Source organism: Aptenodytes forsteri, unplaced genomic scaffold (assembly GCF_000699145.1).
Source record: "Aptenodytes forsteri isolate BGI_AS27 unplaced genomic scaffold, ASM69914v1 Scaffold146, whole genome shotgun sequence".
NCBI classification, from domain to species: Eukaryota; Metazoa; Chordata; class Aves; order Sphenisciformes; family Spheniscidae; genus Aptenodytes; species Aptenodytes forsteri.
The window spans coordinates 3,487,447-3,506,876 of record NW_008795128.1 but is presented as its reverse complement, the minus strand read 5'-3'; the positions used below and the strand labels follow the sequence as shown (position 1 = coordinate 3,506,876).

At 43.4% G+C, this 19,430-nt stretch overlaps 2 protein-coding genes across 7 annotated transcripts in view; both read right to left on the bottom strand.

Moving 5' to 3' along the window:
- Positions 1–545: 545 nt before the first annotated feature.
- Positions 546–9,894, bottom strand: RAPSN (receptor associated protein of the synapse). The gene is made up of 7 exons (XM_009277495.1): positions 9,388–9,894; positions 6,486–6,824; positions 5,047–5,205; positions 4,606–4,704; positions 4,386–4,508; positions 1,651–1,704; positions 546–1,065 (listed from the first exon to the last, which is right to left on the bottom strand). The coding sequence occupies exons 1-7, from the start codon at positions 9,601–9,603 to the stop codon at positions 862–864; spliced, it is 1,194 nt and encodes a 397-aa protein (XP_009275770.1). The 5' UTR covers positions 9,604–9,894; the 3' UTR covers positions 546–861.
- A 7,207-nt stretch (positions 9,895–17,101) lies between these two features.
- CELF1 (CUGBP, Elav-like family member 1) overlaps positions 17,102–19,430 on the bottom strand; it is a 43,611-nt gene continuing 41,282 nt past the window's right edge. For all 6 annotated transcript variants that reach the window (XM_009277487.1, XM_009277489.1, XM_009277492.1 and 3 more), the window contains exon 14: positions 17,102–17,773. The gene's annotated coding sequence lies outside the window, so the exon portion shown is untranslated. The remainder of the gene's footprint in view (positions 17,774–19,430) is intronic.

Below are 19,430 nucleotides of genomic sequence, written 5' to 3'. Positions count from 1 at the left end.
GCCGGGCTTCACCGACAAGCGGCGGCAGTTGGGGCAGCCCCGGGTCCCGTTGGTCTGGAGGCACCTGCAAAGGGAGGAGGTCGTTTCGGGGGGGAGGCTCCGCGTCCTGCAGCCGGAGGCTCCCCCAGGGCCGCTCCCGCTGCTATTCTATGTATTAACCACATAACATAGGAAAAAGCTCCCTCCCGTTGTGGGCAAAGATTTGATCGCTTTTCCACCCATTCCGTGGAGAGTGCACGTGGAGAGCACGTTCCTCTGCAAAAGTAAGTTCCTGTACTGCTGGAGACAAATCCACAGAGCTCATCAGGCACCTCTTGCTGCCCAGTAGCTTGATCCTAATTTTGGTGTCATTGTGAGGCTGTGTTATTAAATTCTTAATTTTCAGAACTAAGTGGGTTTTTTTACACTCGTGTTTCTTCTAAAAATAAAATGATGGTACAGCTAACTTCTTTCATAGCAGTAACACGTTAACAGACTGAACACCTTCTTCACCTCAGTGTACCTCTAGACGAGAGAAAGTGGGGGGGATTCAGGGGAAAAAATCCAAACTGCCCCTGGGAGTGAAGAACTGATTCCCCAAGAGGAATTAAATAAGAATCTGCGAACTGGGCTAAGCACCTACAAGGTGAGGACATCGGTGAACAATAATTTAGAGGACAAGTGGGAGTGGGATGGATATTATGGCTAAATCTCACCCTTCAAGGCCGTGAGATTCATGACACTGCAATGGGATCCTGCAGGACACAGGTAAGCAGGACAAAGACCTGGGGAACAGCATGCACAGGACTGTCCTACTCTGGGCATGAACAGCTCTTTCCTATGACTAATGTCATGACAAGGATCTTTAGTACTTCCAGCTCATTACTTTAAGTGGAAGAAGTGAGAGCAAGGCAGCGCCTGCAGCTGGTTGTTCTTCTCCCCAATGGACTCTCCACACATGCCACAGTACAGCTCCATCTCCTCCACGCATTCATGAAACTTCACTACATGGTCACGCAATTCTCGCTGCTGCCCCTTTGTGCGATAGATCCTTTCACACAGGCAGTGGAGCTTCAGTAGGCCAAGCTGCACGTGAAGGGCAGAAACATAAGATAAAGTGAACAAGGTGAAGACAGACCAGTAACAGAAGGAGTGGAAACCACTACAGCCCCATCAGCCAGCTAGAGAAACACCAACACAGAAAGCTGCCCAAGGGATAGGATCAGTCATAAGGACATTTGGTCTTTCAGCACTTCCTGCCATTAATCCTACTTCTCTGTAACCAGGACACCAGGTTTGAGGCACTCTGCAGCTCTTTCATCAAGATGGCTTTCCTGAGCTATCCATGACATACACTGTATTTCAACTTCCCTTTGCCTCCAGCCAGCATACAGTTCAGCTGCTGCTCAGGGCAATAATATTTTTCAAGAAGAGACCCCTAATCCTCTCTGTTTCATACCCCATTTTTACTGCTTCCCATTCCCCTTTGTTTATCCCACTGTGACTCCTCCCTCACTTTTCAAGACTTGCACACTGAAAGTCCCAAGCATTGACTAGTTAATATGGACATGTTAATAAGCAATAACAAGTCTGGATACTTCAACGCTTGGCTTCTTAAGTTGCCTGACAGAAGACTACAGACAGTGCTGAAGAGAAGCTGTAGGATCCTACCTTGTTCCCTAGTCCCTCTGCCAGCTCCTGTGCCTTTTCAATGCTTTCCAGAGCCTGTGAATGGAGAGCATGCATCATCAGTTCTCAGTCTGATATATCAAAACCAGACTTGTACAAATGCCCTATGGGGATTATTAAAAGAAAGAGGTAAAGAGGTACAGAGTAGAATTTGGATAAACAAGCATCACTGCAACTCTGGACATGCAAGATAGCTGGCAGATTTCCCTCCCCTCCCAAAAGTTCATCCATAAGAAAAGCTTGGTTTCTGAAAGACCATAAATAATCCAAGAGCTACATTTCTGTTCCAGCCACACAGTGCAAAGTAGGGGTATGATGCTGGCAGAGGCTGGTGTTTCCAAGCAGAGAGAATACAGACTTATTTAAACTCAGTCACACATGCTCATTGGGGTTGGGATGAAGCACAAGCAAAGCGAGCCTTTTCACCATCCTACCCTATAGGCTCAATAATTGCTGGGCAACTCCAATTTCATTTGTACAAGAGGGAAGGAAAGGGTTCAGCACCACCAACACACCACGCTCTTCCATTTTTTCCCTGCCGTTCACATATCCAGTTTGTCCTACTTACACATGGTGTGATGTAGGAGTGTACTGCTATCCATCTTTTTCAACCTGAAGGAAAGTATTTAGCATAGCGGTTGTTATACCAAATGACTCCCTACTTTCCCCTAGATGCCACAGTGTTCCTCACTGTTTTGATCATCACTCTCTTTTCCAGAACTATTGAGATGTGCTTCAGATTTGTCCAAGGGGAAGAAGAGGTCTCCCTTGTGATGCAGTAGTTTTCAGGAGGAATATTGTAAAACTTCTGCCCTATAATTTGGCATTACTGCTATTCTAGGAGAAGAGGACCAGATGAGATGAAAGTGCACTTTAAATACAGAGGAGATGGCATTAGACCTGTGGTGGCAGCAACAGCCTAGGATAAGGAACTTGTAGAAGAGGGAAGCAGGAACTGAAGGCTAGCAGGTAGAACATAACTGAGAGCTGTGCCTAGGAGTGACTACGTACTGGAAAACCCTGAAATTAATGACCGGGACTAAAGAATCAAAGTGAAGCATGTGGGGTGGGGGAAGATATGCTGAGAAGTCCAGGTGACAGTTTGTCTTGGACAGGAATATGAGACTGCACAAGAGTTTGGGCAAGCAGGCTGTGACAGCAGCCCGGGAGGATCTGCAATGGTATTGACTACATGCAAATGAAAGGAAATAGACTCACTGGCCGATGAGACCGGGAAGATGGAGGAAGCTAGGACAAGAATAGGGAATCTGCACGTGGAAAGTTAGGAAACTGCTTTATTAGGTAACTGATATTGGGATGAGTAGCATGAGAAATGGAAACTGTGACTCGCAAGTTGAGGAACAGGCTTGGGTGAGTATTCAGGGCTGTGACACTTGAGGAGGTCACATTTGGGGCAACGGGCATAAGGTCCCTGACCCACCAGAGCAGACTTCCCTCTAATGCCTGGAACGGAACACAAGATTCATCTATTCATTCTCTTCTTTTGTGGGTTTTGGTGAGATTAGGACTCTGTGCAAAGCCCTCACCAGGCTCTCACAGGTGAGCGCTGCTTGTGATATCAGAGGGTGGCAATGGCCGGAGATGGGATCAGTGGATGTAGGGGTTTGATGAGTGCCCTGAATATTCTCTTATGTAGACACCTACCTGCTGTGTCTTGTCCCATTCTTTTGAATATGAGATATGAGGCCGGGAAGAGATTACACTGAGCAAAGTTTTTAAGTCCACAGTTTCTTCTTCCATTGCAAACAGTGTTTACTTACTGAGATTGCAAGGTGTATCTCACCCAACTGATTCCCTGCTGTAGGCAGCTCAGATGCTGACAGCACCTTGAACTTGTCTTTTCTGACAGTCACATACTTGATTTCCTAATATCTGGGATGCTTTGTTTAAGCTAAAATTCTTTGTGTCTCATATGAGTGATAAGAGTGAATCTTCATCATATCTACACTCAAATCAGCATCCTGACATGGCACTGTGCAGGCATTCCAGGTTGTTCAGCACTAGTTCAAGGCTAGCCTTTGAGCATCTCATTCTGCAGCCCAGTAATGTTCCTGCAGCGCAATCTGCTGAATTTAGTGCAATCTGGATTTTAACACACATACACTGCCTAAGCATTTTCAAAATAAGTAATGTTGCACCCTTGTACTACGTTGACCGGTTGTCTATTCCCAAATTATTTTCTGCTCTCGTTTCTCTGTTTCACATCACAGTTTATATACCTTCAAAGTTTCTCTAGGGATTTGATGCCACGTTTGTCTGCAAAGCACATGGTGGAGCTGTAGGGCTGTGATGTTTATCATCACTATCACAACAATGAGCTTAGTCATATAGCTAAAAAGTAGGCAGTGGAATCTATTTCAGAGCATAAGCATAAGCTGATTGCCTACAATGGCAGGAGTAGGCTTCCTTCCCTCAGTGCTGGTTTCTCAGTGTAGTGCTTAAAGTCATCAGGACTGACTAATGAGACAATTCTGTAAGTTAGCAGTCTGACTCAGAATGGATGTTCATACTGTTAGTAACAAATTCCTGGCCGAGAGGGACCGTTTGGAGAAACGTAACTGTGCAAGCAACAGACCCTGTTGGTAGAACCGGGGGTACAGGTCTCCACTGCACTTTGATGGGCGTACGGTTCAGAAGATGACTGTATGCTCTAATCTTGTCTAACAAACTCCTGTAGAAACAAGTTTGTAACTGACCTTGTCCAGCTCCTTCTGGATCATCCAGCACTTAGTCATTCCTAACAGCACCTGGATCAGGCCCAGGCGGTTTCCAATCTCTGTCATGATGCTCATGGAGGAATCATACCGAGGAAAGGCTGTCTGCAGAAGCAGGGAAGAAAACACATGTTTTGCTATGGCCTGCTTTTCACACCCTCTTGCTATCCCCTCTGTCCTTCCGAGCAGGAAAGAGCTGTACCTGCACATCTTTGCGACTGCGATGGATATCTGCAAAGCACAGCAGACACAGCGCTTGCAGAGGCCGGTCACCATGCTGCAGGGCAATCTTCATGGACTCCTGAAAGAAATTGTCTTTGGTCAGTAAAAGAGCTTGTTGCTGGTTCAAAACAGCAGGGCTGGGACCGTGCACTCGAGCCACTGAAAGGTCAGCTCCGAAGAAATGGCACAATCTTTTTAAGGCAAGTAAAGTCTCGTTCACATGTTCCCAACCAAGGGCCGTTCATAGACCCAAACTTTTGAGGCCCCCTGGGCTACCAAAACCACAGCTCTAAGTTTGGGAGGCAGCAGGAACATCTAGAGTCAAGTGTGAATGCCATGGTACCTCTCTTCCTCCCAGTCCTGTAGGCAAGATCCCCCTGCAGAGACCTCTGACAGCTCTGCATCTGCCTGCACCCTATACCTCACAGCAGTCCATAGCATCTGCCAAGTGCCCCAGCTTCCGATAGGCCACTGCCATGTGGTACTGGCTCATTGCACGGTACTTCAAGCTCCAGCCCTTTCCATAATCATTCACCAGCTCAGCTGCTTTACATGGGAAGAACAAGGCTTTCTCATAGTCCTGTAAGGCAGACAAGCAGACAGACAGCAGTTACAGCAAAAATAAAGCAAAAAAGAAAATAAATTTTAAAAAAGCAACCATTTTTTATTTACTAACGCTGCAACAGCTAGCAGATTTCTGTACACCTTTCAACTCCTGCTGCTCTTCTTCCACATGCCGTATTTCACTAGATACCAAACTGTGGAAAGTGGAATTGCTATATACTGAATTCGTATTACTCTCTGGGTTCAGGACACTGGGGCAATGGCACAGCAAATGAATTTTATATAGTATGCCATGAGCTTTACTCTGCAGGAACCATTTACCCTCCTCTGTAACCAAAGGCTGAAAACTTTCTCTGCTCTTACATCATCTCTGCTTTCAACATCTACATGGAGCCCTCGTTCTCCATATGATGAGTCAGGATCTCTAAGAGGCTAGTTATCCATCATTGCAGGAAACAGGAACAAAGAATCATGGCCTCACCAAATCCACAATAAGTAATATTGTAACATATTTTCATTTTTAAGCATCTTGCTGCATTAAAAGCGTTTTAGAAAGAAGTCTTATTTCACAATAAGTACGTAAAACTATTATCTAAATATCTAAACCAGTTCTCAAGTAAGTTACATGAGACTGCAGAAATGAAAAAGTCCTCATATTTTTTAATTCTCCAAGATGCACAAAGGAAACCACAACTTTTAAAATTTCCTTTCTCCCTTCTTATTTTATACATTAAAAGTATCCAGCACAATGTTCTTTCTTTATTATTGGTATTATGAGGGAAGTTTACTGATAGTTTTCAACACTTCAGTTCACGAATCTTCCATTAGTGACAAAAATCAAGACTTTGTGAGGAAAACCTATTTGTTGCTGTTTGTAATAGAAGTTAGAACTGGCAAATCGCCCCCATCCTCAGTTCCTGCCTGGTTTTGCTCATATAAATAGCTATTTGCCCGAGATAGTGGTAGAAATAGAGAATCCCCGAGTTCTGGCTGCCAGCCCTGTGTGCAGGCAGTACCTCCTCTGATGTCATCTTCTTTGAAGCTGAGTTTGATCTTTTCAACACACAGGAATATTCACAGCTGCTTCTGCTGTGCTATATAAACATTAATAATCCTCCCATCCTTACTGTGAAGGAGAGTACTCAATGATGATTTTACAAAGAAGAGATTTTAGCTTACAACGCTCTCTCAGTACTTCACTTTCTATAGCAAAGAAACAAGCTGAAATTCACACCATTTCCAATTCTTTCCTGAATCCATGAGACAATCACCCTTCCGTCCCTTAGGTTACCACACCTTTATCTGGGCATAGAAGTTCCCGAGGCTGCAGCAGACTCGACACTCCAGCATCTTGTCATCGTTGTTGTGTGCGTAGCGTAAAGCTTTCTCAAAGCACTCCAAAGCCTTCTGGAAAATGCTGAGGCCCAAGAAGGCATTGCCCATGCTGAGGCTCACCTGGCCATTCAGCTGCAGGCTCACAGTGGTACCCTGCATGTTCAGGCACGTCTTACAGTAAGAGATTGTTTTCTGGAATTCACAGAGTTTCTCATTGCTGCGAGCCAGGTTTAGGTAGCTCTCTGTAAGGTAATCCGGGTCTTCCAGCTCCCGTGCTGTGTCAATCTGTACCACTGCAAACTTTAAGTAGAAAAGAGAGTGTTTATAAAACTGTGTAGTTTATTTAAATACAGCTCAAATACCCAGAGAGTAGCACCCTGTACTGGAGAAGTGGCTCATCTCTGAGCAGGGCAGGGAAGTCCAGCAGCAGAGACTCAGAAGCATCGTACACATTGAGCAGTTATCTGGTGGTTTAAAAGGCCTATGAGCAGCCTGAAGAAACCTCGCCCCCTCTCCACAGTCTCTGGGGCAAGGAAGATGAACTAGGCTGGTGGTTAGTGGAAAAAAGCCGTTAAATGGCCCTAAAGAGAAGCAGGTGAAGCAGGAAACATCTGACCCAATGCAGCTCAGTTTTCTTTCACTCAGTTTAATTTATTCCACGTTCTCTGGAATTCTTAAGATATTGAAGTACTCTATTAATAAAAGAAAGTAAGCAAGCTACTTCTTTCATCAATTTTTTACTAAGAAATCGCAGTCTTGACAGTTTTTGTTCTATAACCTTAAGGATTCATTGCATAGAGTTCTCTTAAATGATCTGAACTCTTTTTCTTTTAGACTGCAAGCTCTTATGAGCGGTGACTTTTGTGTTTTGTGATGAACTAAGCACGCTGCTGGCTTGAATTAATACCAGTAGCAAAGGTAAATATTTAGCAATTTTCTCAGTATGTGTTTTCATTAGAGATTATCAGTTAGGTTTATGGATAACAATTCCCAAGGGCACCAATTACTTCCTTTTTGTATAGTGGCAACACATAATAATTTAAGCTACTAGAACATTTTACATTCTTCACAAAATAAAATTAAAAAAACAACCAACCATAAATTGCGTATGTTTGTGTATATGTGTTCTCAGTTTCCTTAGCACTTTAGGAAAGCTATGTGGACCCAGTAATGTGCATTAGCTCATGCTTCCCCACATTCCCTTACCTTTGTACAAGTTCTTCATTATTTCCCGATTCCCACAGCCTCTTTCCTTGGCGTGAAGTAATTTTTCTCTCCAAAAGAGGTTGAGCATCATAACCCTTCTTAAATCACAGTTAATTTCATGCCTTTAATTCTGACCCCTTTTCTCCTGTTATTTCCTCTCTCAATGGTTTATTGCTAAAGTTCTCCTTCCTCTATCTTTGATCACTTGCAGTGTAAAATCTTCAGCTTGACTGAAGCCATTTTTCCTTCCTAATACTGGGAAGAACTAAAATTCACCTACTCTGATCCCACTTTCTGTTTTCTTCTCAGGTAACAAATAAAGGTTCAGGTATACTGAGCCCACTCCTTTGTCTGTTTCTCATTTTCCGTGAAGCCTTCAGTATTTCCTTCAGGTAGCCACATCTTACCTTTTTTGCTTCTCTCTTCCCTAATCAGTCTGTTGTTTCTGCCACCACCTAATTCCACATCACTTATCGGAATTGGTTTTCTTGAAATGTTTTCCCAGTGTATTAATAGCCCTCTTTTCTTCTTCATCCTAAGTATTTGTTTTTAAGATAGGGCTTTGACACGTGCATGGGTTTACTAGTAAGATGTGCCCCCCCCATTCTGAACAGAGCTACCAAAAACTTTTCAATAAGATCTGGGCACCCCCTTCATGTTTTGTGCTAAAGGCTGAATGATTACCAGTCTAGTAAGAGGCAACCAAAAACATCAGGACAAGAATACCAAGGCCCTTTAGCAAGACCCTATTTCAGGCTGGGATAGTTTCTTAAGACTATTACAACATCCTCTTGCCTTGTCTTCCAGATTCCTGAGTCACCCTCCCAAACACTACCTGCTGCTCCCTATATGCATCCTGTTACTTCTCAGATCCACACATCAGCTTCTTTTTGTTCATTTAATCAAACACGTTTATCCTCATGCTCTTGAAATGTATCTTCAGCTTCTTTTTACCACTCTTCCATCAAGCCCCATATCCTTCTTTCTTCTAGGCTGTCCTGACAACTGGGAGCCCCTCTCTGACCTCAACTGTCAGACCCCTCCTGGAACGTCTCTCAACACCCCCCACCCCCCATGAATCAGTACCCCCCCCCCCCCCCCCCCCCCCCCGCCAAAAAAGCATCCTCTTTCCCCTCTTAATCAGCTCCCTCACAAACAAATAATTGCAATAAAAACCAATGTAAGATCTATATTAGGTATCAAACAGCAGTTGAACAACAAGATAACAGACATGTCTCCACAAGACTGCTGCTTATTCTACAGAATCCACTTGGAGATCTCGTTTTACACTGACATACACACTGTAAACAGCTTTAAGTGGAGCAAAGACCCTGTTTTCATACCTTTTTCTGAAGCCTGTAACATGGTGTGCCTGTATGTGGGGAATAAATCAAGAAAGGTCCCCATGATTAACTGGAGAACCTCAATAACCTGGGAATCCTGAAGGACCAGACCCAATGAAAAGTAGTATTCTGCATATCTTGTGGGCTGGAGCTCTTGGTCAACACAGCGATTACGGCAGCCCACAATATGCACTCAACAGCTGGTATGTTCTACTATATACAAAATAACCCCCCCAATTTCACATTCTAATCTCCAGCCACTCTCCGTAGTGGGTGCGACACAATGGCATGCATTCATCTCCAGATCGCCTTACCTTCAGCATATCTTTGTATCTGCCCATCTCTGCATGAGCAGTGATGAGGCAACCCAAAACCCGAAACCTGCCAGCAGGATCCGCAGACTTCTCCAAAACCCTCATCCAGACTCGCAGGGCCTTTTCGGTCTGATTAGACTGGTAAAGATGGAGTCCTTTCTCTATCTGTTGCTTTGTCTGGTCCTGACCCATCTCCCATGCATTAAAAAGCCTCATACACTAACCTCTAAGGACAGCAAAAAGGAAGTGCATAGAAGAGAACACAACATAAAATGCCCTAATAGAGGAGGGCAGGTTGTGTGCTCAGAAGGCTTGGAGCCTTAAAAGCCCAGCCATGTCAGGGGGCTGGAGTTGTGGTAGGCAATGGCAAGAAGTGGTTGCTCAGCACTGAGGGTAGAATCCCAAATCCACTAGGCAAACGTCTTGCTCGCTAGGACTCCATCAGTGCATTCGCCTGTCCAATCCCATAAACAAAGAGCAAAAGCACAACAGGGAGAGAAAGAGAAAAATCTCAAGCGACAGGAGTGAAACTCAATCTGAGCAGCCAGTGCTGGTCTCCTCCCCATTGGCTACAGCTGTGCCTGCCAGTCCGGCCCACGTGGCTCCCAGGAATGCTAGTCAGGCTCCCCAGCTCCCAAGGTCACGGCGAGCCAACTGCCCACCCCTGCCCGCCAGTATGCAGCTTATAAATACCCCAGGGAGACAATCAGCTGCAGTCACAGGGATGTCTCGGTTGTCTCTCTCCTCTCTCTCTAGCCATCCCCTTTTACAAGCACTGGTGGTGGTGGGCTAGCCTGGGAGGTAGCAGCCTCAGCTAGAATAGTAGCTTTAGGAACAATACATGCCTTAAAAAGTAAGGTATGAACTAGAAGGCTCCAGGATGTACACGTGCAGTATTATACTTGCAACAGTGTGCCTGATACTTTGCCAGGCACAAAATTCAGCCTCCCTTTTGAGGACCTCAGCTGGCAGTATGGACTGTTTCTGTAGACAAAGGTCAGCTCTGTCACAGATTTGCTGCAAATATGGCACTGACTTCTTAATTTCAGGGACAACAAGCAGCTAGCCATCCTGAAAAACTTTGTTCATGACTGACTGTTGCTCACTGCCATCAGATACCTGTGACAGTCCTCCAAGAGTTTTCAACAGAAGTTGTCAAAGGCACTGCTGAAGTTCTGCATCCAGAACTCGCTGATCTTTTATGATGAATGACAATAATAACCGAAAAAAACAGATTTCTGCACCTTCTGATTGCATAAGAGGATTGTTAGCCCAATTAGAAGATAGCTTTAATACTCCTACACATCTTTGAAAGAGTAAAAGTTAGACTGGTTCCTCTAGGAGTAAAGTTTCATGCCCCCATTGATGTGCTGCATTTTAATGGGCCCAGTCTTGGTTATCTGTAGATTTACTCTGTCCTTCGTAAGAAGAGATACCAAACTTGATGGGGGGGCAGAGCGGGAATGCCTCAAGGAAGTCTAATTCAGATACAAAGTCCCAGACACCTGTTTTGGGATCCTTTTACAGGCCAAAGAGAAGAAATGGCAATTCAGAGTTTTAACAACAGACCCACATGCAGAAGCAGGCATGTCTCCAGCTGCCTCCCTGCTTCTGTGTGATGCGGTGGCAGCTCTTCCCCAAGCAAAGGTAAATACCAACAGAATCATATCACAGGCCACCAGTTGGACCATCCTGGCCTGTGTCATGGCTGCCTAAGGAAACACAAACCCAAGGAAGCCTTCCTGAGGTAATACCCCTAAGGAAAGCAGGACACAAAAGAATAAGGAACCACAGTCTACCCAGATGTTTTACATCCTTGCAGTCATGATCTGGAGATCATGACTCCAGGAGATTCCATCCATACCTTTATCCAAAATTTCCTCAGAAAAGTATTTTAAAAAGCAAAGCATTTTAAATGGTAGAAAAGTCTTGCTACAATCAGACTGATTCTCTTTTGGGAGCTTATATACTCTTATGATATTTGTACTATTTAATTTAGCACTGTTTTTCAGAGCAGTAATGTGCTAGATGCTGTTTCAGCATAGACTCTGTGTACTCTCAAACTTTAGAAGTAGAAACTGTGGAAAAATCTACAGAAGGCTGAAGGAAAGTAGTGCTGAGGCACAGCTGGTTAGTGTGCAAAAATCACTTCAGCAGCACTGTTAAAATTATTATCTAGGTACTTTATAGATTTTAGGGCTTCCATAAAAGTCTAATTCGGAATTTAAAAAAGTCTCTCCTCCCTGCAGTAATTCTTATACGTCTCTGTGGAGGTGGGTGGTGGGATGGACACAAGATGCAGAAGACCGACCCCCATGGAAAGCCCTGGCAATGGTGAGGCCATCAGATTTCTGGACTTGGAGAAGTTAAGAGGACATGGACAGCAACCACTGGAGTCTGCTACATAAAAAAATCAAGCCAGGACTCAAGGGGGAGAACAAAAATCACATCATTCCTTGCTGGAGCAGACTACTTTGCAAAATTAACCTTCTACAAGTAACCTGACTGTAACTCAGACTCATCCTGATGCTTTTGAACCACTTCACCAAAGCACTGCTCCCCTCAATATTCACTCTCATATCCCACAAAGAATAGGCAAAGTGAGAAGAGGATGCCTTGCAGTCTGACAAAACCCATCTAACAGGGGGGAAATGATCTGTCCTGAATTTTGTTAAACACGCTGTACTTCCTTGCTTTTGAGTTCTCCTATGAAATAGTGCTTAGTCTCTTAAGAATCAACTCACAACTCACCTACTGAGATAAAAACTTACCCTAGTAAAATAATCATAGAATAGTTTGGGTTGGAAGAGACCTTTAAAGGTCATCTAGTCCAAGCCCCCTGCCGTGGGCAGGGACATCTTCAACTAGATCAGGTTGCTCAGAGCCCCGTCCAACCTGACCTGGAATGTGTCCAGGGATGGGGCATCCACCACCTCTCTGGGCAACCTGTTCCAGTGTTTCACCACCCTCAGTGTAAAAAATTTCTTCCTTATATCTAGTCTAAATCTACCCCCCTTTAGGGGGGTAGAACCATCAAGCTCAAATTGGTCATTTTTAAAAAACAGAAACGCACTCTGATACAGAACATACCACTTTAAGCCCAATGCAGCTGCCTAAATAAGGAGGGGTAAATGGGTAGAATTACCAAGACACTGACTACCTGTGCTGCTTTGAGAAAGTAGTGGCAGAGTGATCATCAGCCTGTGGCTCAAGATAGCTCTAGTTCGTACAAGATTCAGGTATGGCTTCTACAGTAAGTGATCCACAGTTTCTTCTCAGGAACTGCAATAAGTAAGCCTGCAAGGTGCATGGAAACACCAAATCAGGGAATCTCACCTGTCACGCGGTGGAGCTATACACGCAGTGTAGCTAATCACAGTCACTTCTTCAGAGTGACCCCACTGAGCTGCTTGTCTTCCTCCCCACTGCTCTTCATAATGCATCCCTGGTGACTCCTGGCCATATGAAGACAGCAGAACATGGCTGGTAAAGTCAGGAAGATTGGAGACTGGAGTCAAAATAAGTAGTGAAAGGTGGAGGTGGATGCGAGAAGAAAAAAATTTCTCCTAAAACATTCAACATCAGGACTTAATCTACAGGTTTGTGTATCTCCTATTGATGTTGACAAATATAACAACTCATGTGAAGTGCTGATTATTTTCAGAGATTAATACACTGGCTCTTATTTGTAGTTTAATTGTCTACTGACTGGTGGTGGCCTTTTAAATTAAAGAAAAAACCTTCAAAAAATAAAAAAGCCACCTACCCAGAAGGATCTCGTATCAATTCTGTAAGATGCAGCTGACAGAGCTTTGATTGCGTAAGATGAGGCTAGCCAACGTTTTGCACAAGCAGGAACCTTCCATCCCGCCTAAACAAACCCTTTTTCTGATTCAATTGTTTCTTTCCATCCTTCACCTCAGACATATCTGAACTAAAATCTCTCCAGCCTCCCTTCTCAACAGCTGCAAATTAACTGCAGGGATCCCAGCATACTCTGCAACAGGTGGCTCAGCGCCTCGCTTCGCAATTGGTGCACTGCAGGGAAAAGAATGCTGCACTGAATCCTGATGCTTGCAAGTGCTCTCAGATTTACAGTCATGTAGGAAGTAATGGGGTGAAACAGAGTATGCCAGATAACAGAGGAAAAGGACACGGAGAAGAAACATAGCTGCCCTGAAAATGCTTGCAGTCTCTGAGATGCAAGACAGCAGAAGGAAGGAGTAACATTACTGAATTTTAGGAGCTTTCAGAAATGTGGCAAACTCATGGCCATTGTGGTACTTTCCTTCTGAGAGAGGCAATATTAATGTCAAACTCGTGGCAAGTTTCTAAATGAATTATACTTTGCCTACACCAAATATTTTTTTTTTAAACAACTCATTTTATTTCAAATGATTAACATATCTTAGTTCTAAAAGCAAAGCAGGTAACTTTCGCTTATCACAAAACCTGAGCTACTAAGTAATCCCAACCCATTTGGGGTTTCCCCGTGTAGTATTTCCAGGACCAGGAGCACTGGGGACTGCAGATACCTTCATGTTGCAGAACCAGGATAGGTTCAGCAAACTTGGCCGTGTTCCTGGAAGGGGTAAGGAGGCAGTGGCGGGTATGGGGCTTGTTGGAGCAGCATGAGCTGGTGCCTATCTAATCTCACGCACCACCACACACGCGTGCTGTTCCCATATAGCTCAAGTCTGGTGTTATGCTGAAGTTATTTAGCCCTTGGAACACCATGAAGCACAGTGCACGGACAGACAAGTGGCTGCACAGCACCAATTCTGTGAGGCTGGATATGCCTACACCTCACTCCCCAGTGTATCACATATTTGCATTATCCAAGATTCTCAGCTTTTCTGTATCTAATGTCTAAGGGGACTTGACTGCCGAATGATACGAAATAGAGGCTAAACAACGAAAAAGTCTTTTCCATTTGTACTCAAAGTAGCTCATCTACATACAGGTAAAAATCCAGGGCTATGTATTCTGTACATCCAGAACAAGTGGCATTGGGCCATGAAAATTTTTGTGGCTCACAGCTAAGAAACTGGAAGATAGTTCTCTCATCTCTCTCCTCATCTTCCCACACTTGGACCCAAAAAGATCCTCAAGTTTAAGACACAAATACAACACACAAGGACTCTTCTCAAACAGTTTAATAGCAAATAAACAAAGGAAGGTACCACACTTGGCATATACAAAATGACTTGTTGTCGGTGTGTCTGTGCAATTAAAACAGCTTTAAGTTGCCCTTTGGGACAAAAAGAAAAAAAAAAAAACAACACACACACACAAAAGGAAGAAAATTCCTTTAACACATACTCGCTCGTTCCAAACTTGTAACAAATCTTTTCATTTTTAAATCCACTACACAAACTCTGTGATCAGATCAGAAAAGCAACACGTGCTCCTCTGCTTTTTAAACCATTAAAGTAAAATCCGTAATTCTCTACAGAGTACAACACAATTTCACACAAAAAGACATTTTGTTTTGCAAATCAAAACAAGAAAAAAAAAAAGGAACAGCTCAAACAAGGTAAAGAAAAGCATTTCTATGACTGAACCACGACTTCGAGTTGATTAAATCCCGTTACTGCAGAACAGACTCTACATTTGGTCATAGTGGCAATTTGTTTTCTCGTCACATTGTGAATCACTTTACATTGTTTTCTAGTAGAAAAGGCAAAAAACTGTACAAAACCCCTAGTGTTAAATACAATGTTTGTACCAATAAAAAAGCCCACAGGTTTGTCTCCAAAATGTAAATTTTCTTTTTAAATTATTCACAAAAAGCAGCCAAAAATCAGAAAGGCAGCTGCTGCTCCACTGTCTCAAATCCATTAAAACCACCACAGAACAATTAAAACAACCAAAGGAAGAAAAGGAAAGAAGAAAGGAAAGAAACATCCAATGTTTGGCATTTTGGTTTTCTTCAGATATTTTTCCACAGGTTTCCCCAAAGTTCCTTATGGAACCAAACGCGCATGTACAGAAACGTATTGGCAGTTACTCAATACACTGCAGGGTATCAGTGCCCCCCACTGACACACAGCCCTGTGCATTCAGACTGTGGGACTAACAGCAGCCAGCCCACAACCCTACCTCCCAAATAAACAAGTCTTTATCCTTTTTTCATCCAGCCTCACGCTTCACTCCCAGGTATATGTACCATATCCAAACATGTTCTGTCTTATAAGCAGATTAAGGACTGTCTACACAAGTCTAGCCAATATCTACTGAGAATATAGTATCCTCAGCCAACTCAGGAGTAGAATAGAAAAAAATGCTTTTGCATTTTTGCATTATCCCAATCAAACACGATTTGGTTTCTCAGCAAAACCCCTTCTCCTGGGATTTCATTTCACATTATTTTCTACTGTTAAGATACCTACACTAGCTTGCTTCTCCTTCTGACTGAAACTTCATCACAGCACACACTCTTCAGGTGCCTTCATCTAGAAGCTACATCCCAGTTTCTACCTGTGCAGATGGTATGTAGGGTAGGGGGAAGCCTGCTACCCAGAAAGCAGTAACCTGTTCTAGTTCATCCTGCAAGCCAGAAAAACTGCGTAGCTCATTACCCAATTAAAAACTAAACAAAAACTAAAAAATCTCCGTAGAGATTCCCCAGCTAAGGCCCTTGAGAAGAGAGCTGGGGATGGTACCCTGTTCAGGTAACAGCTTCAGAGGCTGTTGTATTGTGCTTGTCGCTTGGGAAAAGAGCCAGCAGTTGTAGGACCAGGTTTACAAATGCTTTCTCTGGGATATTTCAAACACTTTATTTCAAGAGCTAACCTAGATCCTTCCAGGATCCTGCCACCAAGGTCTGACTGATGGTATTAAACTGGGGCTGGACTTCACAAAAATGTGCCCTGAATTATACAAAATGCTCATAAAGAGTGTTTCAAAGGAGCCCTAGCTTCAGATAACTTTGGTAACAGAAATACTGTGAAGTTCCCCCACCTTCCTGCTCCCCAGCTATCCCCTTCCACCAAAACTTCCACTACAGGAACAGTGCAACCGAGCCCCCTGGGAGCCTCAGACAGCACTAGAGATGGAACAAGGTCCAGGTGCTCTGTCAGGCAGACAGTCTAAGTGCACAGGTAGATGCCCTCAGGTGGCTTCTGATCAGATATTTGTCATACCAAAAACACCAATTTAAAGGATACCTTTGAAGCCCATTAAATTGCTCAGTTTTTGCACAAACTATAGAAAACAGAGAGGTGAAGGTGATATATACGAGGGTGTGAAGAAAACAGCAGGAAACATGCAAAACATTTCTGGGCACTACCTTAGTTTGAAAGATTAAAACAAAAACATCACATTTTGCTGAGGAGATCGTAGTTACAAAAAAACCAAGCATGCTGGGGCTTAACAAAATACAACATCAACTTTGATCAAATTTTCACTGCAGACTGATAATCACACAGGAAAGCAGGGGAAAAAATAAAAAGGCTTCTGATCAGATATTTGTCATACCAAAAACACCAATTTAAAGGATACCTTTGAAGCCCTATAAATTGCTCAGTTTTTGCACAAACTATAGAAAACAGAGAGGTGAAGGTGATATATACGAGTGTGAAGAAAACAGCAGGAAACATGCAAAACATTTCTGGGCACTACCTTAGTTTGAAAGATAAACAAAAACACATCACATTTTGCTGAGGAGATCGTAGTTACAAAAAAACCAAGCATGCTGGGGCTTAACAAAAATAAAAATAATAATAATAATAAAAAATAAATCAATAAATGCCAGGGCAAAAATGTAGCTACAATCAGAAGAAAATGTAGTTCAAGTGTTTTCTGCTGATGCCACTCAAGTCACAAGTTTGAACTCATAAAAACACATGCTGTCTCCTCAAGCACAGAACCAGATCAGCAAAATGTGACTAGGAAGTCTCCTGAAAGATTGAGTCACACCATATAATTGACTTTTTCTTCGAAACTGTGTTTTTAAAACTAAGCACACAGAAAAAACTAAGCCTAGAAAGTGATTGGCTGTATGTTCACAGAAATACAAATACTCCACAAGGTATGCTAGCAAGGCTGCTCTGAAGACAATTACAAAGAATCAGATTCACAAAATCAAGTGGTTATCTTACGAAGGTCTAGAAAAATAGAAATTCTTTTATATTCAAATGCAAGTTTAAATATTCCCCTTCAGCAGTCTTTCTAGCAAAACCAATTTGGCAGCACAAAAAAAAACCAAACAAAAAAAAAAGAAAGAAACAAACGTAATAAAAATACACATCAGCATCAAAGGTCAACACAAGGTCAAAGGTGAGAGTTCAAGCATCAGAGAAGCTGAAGAGACAAGGATTTGGACGATGTACTTGAACGCCACATCGACATGCTTTAGGCACAACGATGAACAAACGGCAGGAATCTAGAAAAAAAACAAACCAGAAAGAGGGAGACCCACTGAGTTACACAGAGCAGTACATCCAAACACGGAGAGAGAGAACAAGAATGGGCACTGTACAATGAGATCTCCTGGGGAAGGGAGTTGACAGGGAAGGGCAGCACATGCCAACGATGGACAAGTAAAAGTCGAAGTACATGAAAGACACCAAGTAAACATCAAACTGCCAGAAACCAAATGGAAGCAGAGGCCTGGATTTCCCTCTCAACACCCAGTCTGTGGAGCGCTCCACAGCCTCGTGACACATTGATTAGCATGCATTCACCTTGCCCTGTGCCCAGCGTCTCCACTAGCTCTGTTTAGGAGAAGAACAGAGCAAGGTCCCTCCCCAGGAGACCGACTCCAAAAAATATGGCTCCAGGGCTAACATTTGCCCACAGAGACTGAGACCATGAGAGACAAGACAGAGGACACAAGGGATTTACAGGTGGTTTGACGGCTGAGACTCTTCTGGCATCCTGACATGGGAAGTTCTTAGGCAGTGGTAGCCCAGGAAATCCATGTTCTTTCCTTCAGCTACAGTCCCTTCTCATTCCCTAGGAGCCCATGAAACTGGGGGTGGGTGATTTGGAACCGGGGGAGTGGGCGGTTAGGGAAGATATACAAGACAAGTAAGTGGAACCAAAAACTCCACACATTAGAGAAGAATTCCTTAAGACTTGACCGCAAGTTAAGACTTGTCCTAGCTGAGCACTTTTCATACCATTAGACCTGCACAGGGGTTTTCCTTTCCCAATCTTTTCTATAAACAGCCCCCAGCTCCCTGGCTTCATGAGGAGGGGATTCTGGGCTCTGAGAAGCTCTACAGTCACTGTTGCCAGTTTGATGAGTAGAAAAAAAATGTGTTTCCCGAAGCTTTCTTGAAGAGTTTATAAATAAAATAATTCTTATATTAAGTCATATAAATAACTTTGTTTCCTCCTCTCAGCTTGTGAGCTGCAAGAGACAAGGAACATTTGGGGAAGAATGTGGGAGGTAGGGGAGAGAGGAAACAAGTTTTTTCTTTTTTCTTCCTCCCTCCCCGCCCCCCCTCTCGACTCCCCTTTATCTCCTGTTTGTGGCCTTATTCTTCAGCATATCTCAAAGCTGCTGGTTAGAGACTAGAGCAAGGTGAGACTTGCACATTATCTTACAGCATTTATAGCATGTTTGAGAATAGCAAGGGTTGCATTCTAGTTCCAAGGCAATGAGAAGCACACTGTCCGCTAAACCTGCAACACTCCACTTGCTAGAATTGCTGAGATTAATTTGCTCTTCATACTTTCCAATTAAGGGAAAGGACTTAGTATGGAGTTTAAACCAACTTCTGCAAAGAGAGTACAATGCAACTCTTGCAGTTATTTCTATAGTTCTAGAAATACTCTAGATAGTTTGCAGATAGTGGTAAGGTTTCAGTCCTAAACCAGAAAGGCAAATTCATCATGAACTGAGGCATGACAAACAATAAGAGGCATGAAATCAAGTGACATCTAAGCATGCACCATAGAAATTCTTTGTGATTTCTTTGGGTTTTTTTTGACAGAGATTTTTCAAATATTTCACTCGGCAATTTTGAGGGGAAAGACTAAGTTTCATTAAAGCCCTGAGGAAGGACTGGCCTATAAGAGCAGAGCCATGAGAT

Excerpts from the sequence above, each read along its gene's own strand:
- RAPSN (XM_009277495.1), bottom strand. The coding sequence starts at position 9,603 with ATGAGGCTTTTTAATGCATGGGAGATGGGTCAGGACCAGACAAAGCAA. Across the intron at positions 5,206-6,485 it reads ACTTCTATGCCCAGATAAAG|GACTATGAGAAAGCCTTGTT; the intron begins GTGTGGTAACCT and ends TCTGCCTTACAG. Across the intron at positions 1,066-1,650 it reads CAGAGGGACTAGGGAACAAG|CTTGGCCTACTGAAGCTCCA; the intron begins GTAGGATCCTAC and ends CTTCACGTGCAG.